Source organism: Sebastes umbrosus, unplaced genomic scaffold (genome assembly GCF_015220745.1).
Source record: "Sebastes umbrosus isolate fSebUmb1 unplaced genomic scaffold, fSebUmb1.pri scaffold_132_arrow_ctg1, whole genome shotgun sequence".
Taxonomy (NCBI): domain Eukaryota; kingdom Metazoa; phylum Chordata; class Actinopteri; order Perciformes; family Sebastidae; genus Sebastes; species Sebastes umbrosus.
In genome coordinates, this window is record NW_023618460.1 from 17501 (window position 1) to 27500 (window position 10000).

Consider the following 10000-nt stretch of genomic DNA (forward strand, 5'->3'; position numbering starts at 1 on the left):
GTCCAGCAATTTGTAATGATTTCTCGAGAGAGAAACTACTTTAGAGGGCAAACCCAGTAAAAATAACCCTGGATCCTTTCTTATTGTAGTCTTAAAGATCCCGCTCAGTTCTCGGGCTACGTGATTCCAGTATCTAGCAATCCGATTGCACCCCCAAAAGTAATGGTAATGGGACCCAAGGTCTGTGTTACACTTACCGCAAATGGGAGAGATGGTTCGAGATATTTTGTGGAGGGTAACAGGGGCTATATGGAGCCTATGTAATATTTTATATTGAATCTCCGCAAGCCTGTTGCAAGTGAAGGTTGATTGCACCAGGTGCACTGCCTCCCGCCAGTCTTCCTCATTGTAGTCATTACCCAGGTCACCCTCCCATTTGCGTGATAATTTGGTCGTGTCATATTTATCCTGAGAGTAAAGTACAGAATAGAAACGGGATATTCCGTGCTTAAAACCCTTCTGCTCACGGATAAACTTTTCTGCCTCACTATAGATGGAAATGTCCTCTGTAGGCTTTACAAGTGTATTAACAAAATGCCTTAATTGTAAATATGCAAAAAAGTGATCTTTAGGGAGATTAAATTTGTCTTGAAGCTGCTGAAAGGACATCAAGGTATTAACCTCAAACATGTCCCCTATCACATGAATCCCTTTGTCACGCCATGAGTGGAATAAAGAAAACCTCAAGCCTGGTAAAAATTCCTGATTATTACAGATGGGAGACAGCATGGATTTGACACCTCGTCTATCCATGTAATCGGAGATCTCCCGCCACACTTTAATAGAGTTGATAATTAAAGGGTTATTCTTAATGTTCATTTTAATTTTTTCCGGTCCACATGTCACCAAACTCCACAGGGACTCAGGGGAGCACGCCCAAGAGTCTACACAAGTTTCGAGCCTAAGATATGAGTGTAACCAAGTCCAAAGAGTACGAATGTGACAGGCCCAGTTGTAAAAGAGCATGTTGGGTACCGCTAAACCACCTTTTTCTTTGGGCAACTGCAGAGAACTAAACTTTTGTCTCGGCCTTTTACCGTGCCAAATAAATTTTGAAAAGGATCTCTCCAAGTCTTTGTTAACTTTTTTGGAGATGCGCAGTGGCAACATTTGTAGAGGGTATAGAAGTCGAGGGAGTACGTTCATCTTTATCAGGCTAACACGACCAATAAGTGAAAGCGGAAGATCATGCCACCGAACCAGATCTTGTTTCACTGTATTAAGTACAGGGGCAAAGTTAAATTTCCATAAGTCGTGGTTATCTGGCGATATTTTTAGACCTAGGTACGTGAAACCAGCAGTGGACCACTTGAAAGGGAAATTAACTAACATGCTGGTATCACTGAAGCTGCCCAGGGGCATAGCCTCGGATTTGCTAAAGTTTATCTTGTAGCCCGAGATATAGCTGAATTCGTTTATTATTGCTAGGATGGTGGGAACAGAAATTTCAGGAGAGGTAAGGAATAAAAGGATGTCGTCAGCATATAACGCAATTTTGTGAGTGGCACCCTCGACAGCTATACCCCTCACATCTCCATGGCATCTAATGGCTTCTGCCAACGGCTCGAGAGCGATGGCGAAGAGCAGAGGGCTTAGAGGGCAGCCCTGGCGTGTGGACCTTTCCAAAGGGAAGGAGCCCGAGCGCAGACCATTAGTTATAATACAGGCCGTGGGGGAGTGGTAAATAGTTTGGATCCACTTAAGGAAATCCCCCCCCAAACCAAACCTCTCAAGGACGTCATATAGATAGTGCCACTCAACTCTATCGAACGCCTTTTCGGCATCTAAAGAAATGGCGAGGGCCTTCTTTTTAAAATGGTTAGTAAATTGGATAATATTCAACAGCCGTCTAATGTTTGTATGTGAGTAGCGCCCATGAACAAAACCCGTCTGGTCAGGATTAATAATACAGGGCAGAAGTAATTCTAACCTCCTAGCAAGTAGTTTAGTAAGCAACTTATTTTCTACCGGGATAAGGCTAATAGGCCTATAGGAACCACATAGGTCGGGGGGGTTTGCCCTTCTTCAGAATAAGGGAGATATTAGCTAGATTAAGAGTTGAGGGGAGGCAGCCATTTTCAAAAGAATCTCTACACATGTCTGTAAGAGGGCTTACTATGATATTCCCTAGTTTTTTATAAAATTCTGGGCAGTACCCATCAGGCCCTGCCGCCTTCCCTCCTTTAAGTACCTGAATAGTTTCCAGAACCTCCTCCTCTGTGATTGGTTTGCATAAGCCTTCCTTTTGGTCATCTGAGAGAGTTGGTAATTTTATTTTGTCAAGGAATCTTCCCCTTGTCTCCTCAGAGGTGAGACCATCTGATGAATAGAGTTTCTGATAAAAGACCTTCATAATTTTATTTATTTCAGTAGATTTGTGACATCTAACTCCATTGGTGTCTTGGAGCGCCGATATTGAGGTTGAACCGCTCCCCCCCTTGGCCAGACGGGCCAGCAGGCGACCTGGTTTATTACCTGATTCATAGAGCCTATGTTTTGCAAAAAATATTGAAGACTCTGCATTCTTTGTTAGCAGTTGATTTAAAGCAGAACGCGTAGCATCCAACTGTTCCCCAATGGACCTGAATGGAGAACTTTTAAATTCTCCCTCCAACTCCTTAATTTTCTTCTCCAACTCTAACTGGGTTTTGAGAGCCTTTTTCTTTTGTGCTGATGTGTAGGATATGATAGCCCCACGAAGGTAAGCCTTAGCCGCCTCCCACAAAGTAGTAGAACTCACTTCAGGTGATTTATTCTCAGCAAGGAATTGTTTAAGTTCTTTACTAAGGAAATCAACAAAGGGTGGGCTGCTTAATAAGGAAGGGCTCAGGCGCCAGTGTCTACAAGACGGGTCTTTATACGGGGGACCAATGGTTACACTGATAGGGGCGTGGTCAGATATAGTCTGACTTCCTATAATACAGTCTTTAATTCTATCTAAAAGTGTCCTGGAAGAAAGGAAAAAATCAATTCTAGAGAAGGACTGGTGAGGCCTAGAGAAGAAGGTATAGTCCCGGCCTGTTGGGTTAAGAACTCTCCATGCATCATTCAAGTCCAAGTCAGTACAAAATTCAGCAAGTTTAAGACTTTTGCGAGAAGGAATAGGCCTAGGAGGAGATTGATCGACAGTAGAGTCAGGGGTACAATTAAAGTCACCACCTATCAAAGTAAAGGAGGTAGAAAAGTCAGACATGTCTGCCAGAAGTTTGGGAAAAAAGGTAGATTCATATATATTGGGGGCGTAAATGCAACCCAGTAAAATGTGCTCTCCATAGATGTATCCGGAAATAAGCACATAACGGCCTTCTTTATCGGTTACTGTTCTATCCAATGTAAAAGGAAGGCTGCGATGTAAGAGAATAGCCACACCTCGACTGTTGGATTTAAAGGAGGAATAAAAAACTTGCCCAACCCAATTTCTACGTAATTTAATATGTTCCAGATCGGACAGGTGGGTTTCCTGTAAGAAGGCGATGTGGCACTTCTCCTTTTTTAGTAAAGTAAGAATCTTTTGGCGCTTGACGACATGGTTTAAACCTTTAACATTTAGCGAGGTAATTTTGAGATCACTCATAAGTACAACCACTAACAAGGTAAATGGGTGGAAGCATATTTGCAAATGGGTTTACAAAACCCAAACTAAGATGAGAAGTCTGATAAGATCTAGTCTTACATGAGAGATAGGACATCTTATTACATGAGAAAACTGAAAACAATGGAACAGGATAACAAAAAATAAAACACAAAACATTACCCTCAAAAACAAAGCCTGACAGCTGGAGCCTATCGAACACTTTCCCAAAGAAAACACAACAAAAATCACAAATGGTGAACACATTTGGGTGCGTGAAGCTGAGAAGTAACATTCCACCAAACCAGGAGAGAAATCTAGATCCCATAACTTACCCCTAAAGATCCAGATCAACTTCTGTCACCCTCCCGCCACCTACCACCTTGAAAAGTACAGTTGTCCAACAGTCCTGGGTCAAAAAGTAACTTTAAATTGTAAATTGTATCTGGTGGTGACGGGAGGTCGGCGAAAAACGACTCCTCACGATGACCGCATCACGTGACCCAATCCCTCCTTTTCTGAGTCATCTAACGGTTTGCCAGAACTTCCTTGAGGCTGAAGAGGCATCCTTCTTCAGCTTGACGTCCTTCCTCCGGTTCTTAGGTTGCCGCCACGACAGGCACCGACGACCTTCTGGCCACAACTCCTAGCAGCCGCTTCCACAATGGAAGCTCTGAACATGGCCCGCTCAGATTCTATGTCCCTCACAGACAGGAGCCTCAGCCGGACGTTCTCAGTTCACCCTCACTACACGTTTGGGTTTACCAGGTCTGTCCGGCAGCCTCCCCCCTCCATCTGATCCAACTCACCACCAGATGGTGATCAGTTGACAGCTCTGCTCCTCTCTTCACCCGAGTGTCCAAAACAACCAGCCGCAGATCTGATGATGTGACCACAAAGTCGATTCTGGATCGTTGGCGTAGGGTGTTCTGGTACCAAGTAATTTCATTCCTTCCCGGGAGTCCTTGTGCCTCCTTGTGTCTCGCAGGTAACCATAGAGCGAGGTTATACCTGGAGCGGGGTTACACCTGGAGCGGGGTTACACCTGGAGCGAGGTTATACCTGGAGCAGGGGTACACCTGGAGCGGGGTTTCACCTGGATCTGGATGTCACCTGGATTGTGACTGCATCTGCTGCAGCGTCCGGTGCCTGTACGAGGGACTACCAAGGCTAACGGGGGGACTACCAAGGCTAACGGGGGGACTACCAAGGCTTAGTGACAGAGTGGCAGTCTGGAGAATAACACTTCTCGGTCACTGCCAAAGACATCAAGAGCTCCCAGCGAGCTGCTGATGCTGCAGGAACCAACGCACGGGCATCGATCACAGGGACGTCCCACACCAACACACATGGACGTACTGAGGACAGATGCTGGACAGTGCTGGCGAGCTAGCCAGATGTATGGTGGACTGAGACAGCTGGAAGCTCCACTTGAAAGCCCGTCTGGGGACGACCCAATGACATCAATTCCGATCCAATAGTTGTATTATCACTCTTTCCATCCACCACTATTGGTTTGGTGTTATTAGTCCTACTTGTATTAGCTATTACAGCTGCTAGGCTATTATTGTGGCTGCTTCTCTCTCTCTCTCTCTCTCTCTCTCTCTCTCTCTCTCTCTCTCTATTCTTTCTTTCTTTCTTTCTTTCTTTCTTTCTTTCCCCCCCCAAGCCGGTCTCAGCAGATGGCTGCCCACCCAGAGCCCGGTTCTGCTCCAGGTTTCTCCTGGCCACAGCACGCTTGGTGGATCTTGGTGGATCTTGGTGGATCTTGGTGGATCTTGTTGGGTCTCTAAACTCTGGTGTACGGTCATAGACCTGCTCTATATATAAAGCGTCTTGAGATAACTTCTGTTGTGATTTGACGCTATACAAAAATAAATAGAGTTGAATATACTGGACGCCGGCCAGAGACTCAGAGAGGGTCGGGTACTCTGAGCTGCTGTTTGGTGCATAAGCACAAACAGCAGTCAGAGACTCGTAGTCACAGAGAGGCGACCGTCTGGTTCTCCGGGGGGAACTCCCCACACCCGCCTGGCGCCTCTCACCCGAGAGTCCGTCCCCTCTCCAGGAGATTGGTTCCAGAACTAGAGCTATGCGTGGAGGTGAGCCCAACTATATCTAGTTGACACCGCTCCACCTTCCGCAGCAGCTCCGGTTCCTTCCCCACCAGAGAGGTGACGTTCTACATACCTAGAGCCGGTCTGTGATGCCGGGGGTCAGCACACCTAGAACCCAGACTTTGCCTGCCGCCCGGCACACACTGCACCCAACCCCAATGCCTATCCCTGCAGGTAGCGGCTCCGTGTTGTTCCTTCAGTCTGTGCCATCTCTACGGTTCTAACGGAGGCTACCCGTTAGCGTCTCTACGGTTCTAATGGAGGCTACCTGTTAGCGTCTCTACGGTTCTAACGGAGGCTACCTGTTAGCGTCTCTACGGTTCTAACTGAGGCTACCTGTTAGCATCTACAGTTCTAACGGAGGCTACCTGTTAGCGTCTCTACGGTTCTAACGGAGGCTACCTGTTAGCATCTCTACGGTTCTAACGGAGGCTACCCGTTAGCATCTCTAAGGTTCTAACGGAGGCTACCTGTTAGCATCTCTACGGTTCTAACGGAGGCTACCTGTTAGCATCTCTAAGGTTCTAACAGAGGCTACCTGTTAGCATCTCTACGGTTCTAACGGAGGCTACCCGTTAGCATCTCTAAGGTTCTAACGGAGGCTACCCGTTAGCATCTCTAAGGTTCTAACGGAGGCTACCTGTTAGCATCTCTACGGTTCTAACGGAGGCTACCTGTTAGCGTCTCTACGGTTCTAACGGAGGCTACCTGTTAGCATCTCTACGGTTCTAACGGAGGCTACCCGTTAGCATCTCTAAGGTTCTAACGGAGGCTACCTGTTAGCGTCTCTACGGTTCTAACGGAGGCTACCTGTTAGCGTCTCTACGGTTCTAACGGAGGCTACCTGTTAGCGTCTCTACGGTTCTAATGGAGGCTACCTGTTAGCATCTCTACGGTTCTAATGGAGGCTACCTGTTAGCGTCTCTACGGTTCTAACGGAGGCTACCTGTTAGCATCTCTACGGTTCTAACGGAGGCTACCTGTTAGCGTCTCTACGGTTCTAATGGAGGCTACCTGTTAGCATCTCTACGGTTCTAACGGAGGCTACCCGTTAGCATCTCTACGGTTCTAACGGAGGCTACCCGTTAGCATCTCTACGGTTCTAACGGAGGCTACCTGTTAGCATCTCTACGGTTCTAACGGAGGCTACCTGTTAGCGTCTCTATGGTTCTAATTGAGGCTACCTGTTAGCATCTCTACGGTTCTAACGGAGGCTACCCGTTAGCATCTCTACGGTTCTAACGGAGGCTACCCGTTAGCATCTCTAAGGTTCTAACAGAGGCTACCTTTTAGCGTCTTTACGGTTCTAACGGAGGCTACCCGTTAGCATCTCTACGATTCTAACGGAGGCTAACTGTTAGCATCTTTAGGGTTCTAACAGAGGCTAACTGTTAACATCTCTACGGTTCTAACGGAGGCTACCCGTTAGCGTCTTTACGGTTCTAACAGAGGCTACCTTTTAGCGTCTTTACGGTTCTAACGGAGGCTACCCGTTAGCATCTCTATGATTCTAACGGAGGCTAACTGTTAGCATCTCTACGGTTCTAACGGAGGCTAACTGTTAACATCTCTACGGTTCTAATGGAGGCTAACTGTTAGCATCTCTACGGTTCTAATGGAGGCTAACTGTTAGCATCTCTACGGTTCTAATGGAGGCTAACTGTTAGCATCTCTACGGTTCTAACGGAGGCTAACTGTTAGCATCTCTACGGTTCTAACGGAGGCTAACTGTTAGCATCTCTACGGTTCTAACGGAGGCTAACTGTTAGCATCTCTACGGTTCTAACGGAGGCTAACTGTTAGCATCTCTACGGTTCTAACGGAGGCTACCTCTTGCCATGGAGCTTTTTATGTTCAGCACACACAAACTTAACTCAGAGTTAAACTGAAACGGAGTTCTGGTCCTGGTGTTGGTCTTAGTCCTGGTCTCTGTGTGTTGGTCTTAGTCCTGACCCTGGTGCTGGTCTTAGTCCTGGTCTTAGTCCTGACCCTGGTGCTGGTCTTAGTCCTGGTCTCAGTCCTGGTCTCTGTGTGTTGCAGGAGGTGAAGCAGTACTATGAGGACTACCAGCAGATGAAACAGCAGCAGAGAGAAGAAGCTGAAGCTGAACAGGAAGTTGTCCCCAGTAAGTAGTTCTGGTCTCGTGGCTCAGAGGGATCATCTGATCTACTGGGTTCAGACCGGTCCAGACTCAGAGGGATCATCTGGTCTACTGGGTTCAGACTGGTCCAGACTCAGAGGGATCATCTGGTCTACTGGGTCCAGACCGGTCCAGACTCAGAGGGATCATCTGATCTACTGGGTTCAGACCGGTCCAGACTCAGAGGGATCATCTGATCTACTGGGTTCAGACCGGTCCAGACTCAGAGGGATCATCTGGTCTACTGGGTCCAGACCAGTCCAGACTCAGAGGGATCATCTGATCTACTGGGTTCAGACCGGTCCAGACTCAGAGGGATCATCTGGTCTACTGGGTCCAGACCGGTCCAGACTCAGAGGGATCATCTGGTCTACTGGGTTCAGACCGGTCCAGACTCAGAGCTCCGTCCCTGATCCGACCACGTCGTCTAACTTCCTGTCTGTCCTCCGTTCAGGAGAGAAGAGGCCGAAGGTCAAGAAGCCCAAGGTGGAGTTTCCTGTTTATGAGCTATCATCAGAGAACCCGACCTGCCAGAGCTACGACCAGGACACGTCCATCGAGGACATCGAGGACCAGATGGACGACTGGCTGCAGGACCGCAGAGCTGCCAAGAAGAAGGTCTGATTAATCTGATTACTCTGATGTTACTCTGATTACTCTGAACGAGTCCTGCTGTAGTAAGACTAAAGACATCACAACGAGAGTCTAGCTGTCCTCAGACTGTCCTCAGTCTGTGTTCAGACTGCCCTCAGGCTGTCCTCAGGCTGTCCTCAGACTGGACTGAAGTACAGGTGTGAGAGACAGCTGGACAGATGTCTCTGTGTTTGTGTCCTCAGGCTTCAGACTGGACGGAGGACGAGCTCAGCCTCCTCAGTAGGTTGATGGTTAAATTCCCTGGAGGAACTCCGGGTCGCTGGGAGAAGATCGCTCATGAACTGGGAAGATCGGTGACCGATGTGAGTGTCTCCTGGTTTTAGACCATACTGGGGCGGGGCGATGGACATCAGGTTCACAGTGTCCCGTAGACTCAGGTACTTATCCAGAATGACCTGGACCTGGACACACAGAGAGAGACCTGATGTCCATCTGAAACAGAACAAATATTAAATGTTGACGGTTCCTCGACATCAGAAACTGACTGAATCTGTTTCCTTCTACAGGTGACGACTAAAGTCAAACAGGCGAAAGACAACGTGAGCCACACCTCAGGTAAACTCTACTGTGGTTCTATTGCCTGTATCAGGTTCTACTGCCTGTATCGGGTTCTACTCTCAGTATAAGGTTCTACCAAGGTTCTACTATCAGTATAAGGTTCTACTATCAGTATAAGGTTCTTCTCTCAGCATAAGGTTCTACTAACAGTATAAGGTTCTACTATCAGTATAAGGTTCTACTATCAGTATAAGGTTCTTCTCTCAGTATCAGGTTCTACTATCAGTATAAGGTTCTACTATCAGTATAAGGTTCCACTATCAGTATAAGGTTCTACTATCAGTATAAGGTTCTTCTCTCAGTATCAGGTTCTACTATCAGTATAAGGTTCTTCTCTCAGTATCAGGTTCTACCGAGGTTCTACTAAGAGTATAAGGTTCTACTATCAGTATAAGTTTCTACTATCGTATAAGGTTCTTCTCTCAGTATAAGGTTCTACTATCAGTATAAGGTTCTTCTCTCAGTATCAGGTTCTACCGAGTTTCTACTAACAGTATAAGATTCTACTATCAGTATAAGGTTCTACTATCAGTATAAGGTTCTTTTCTCAGTATCAGGTTCTACCAAGGTTCTACTAACAGTATATGGTTCTACTATCAGTATCAGGTTCTACCAAGGTTCTACTATCAGTATAAGGTTCTACTATCAGTATAAGATTCTACTCTCAGTATAAGGTTCTACTCTCAGTATAAGGTTCTACTATCAGTATAAGGTTCTATTGTCAGTATAAGATTCTACTCTCAGTATAAGGTTCTACTCTCAGTATAAGGTTCTACTATCACTATAAGGTTGTACTCTCAGTATAAGGTTCTTCTCTCAGTAACAGGTTCTACCAAGGTTCTACTATCAGTATAAGGTTCTACTATCGTATACGGTTCTTCTCTCAGTATAAGGTTCTACCAAGGTTCTACTATCAGTATAAGGTTCTTCTCTCAGTATAAGGTTCTACCAAGGTTCTAC

The 10000-nt window shown here is 46.5% G+C and overlaps 1 protein-coding gene across 1 annotated transcript in view; it reads left to right on the forward strand.

The window, feature by feature from the left end:
• The window catches only part of dnajc1 (DnaJ (Hsp40) homolog, subfamily C, member 1), a 20794-nt gene that overhangs the window by 6017 nt on the left and 4777 nt on the right, over window positions 1-10000 (forward strand). The window contains exons 7-10 of the mRNA XM_037763002.1: window positions 7729-7813; window positions 8283-8446; window positions 8665-8784; window positions 8989-9037. Coding sequence (XP_037618930.1) covers window positions 7729-7813; window positions 8283-8446; window positions 8665-8784; window positions 8989-9037 — 418 coding nt within the window. The remainder of the gene's footprint in view (window positions 1-7728; window positions 7814-8282; window positions 8447-8664; window positions 8785-8988; window positions 9038-10000) is intronic.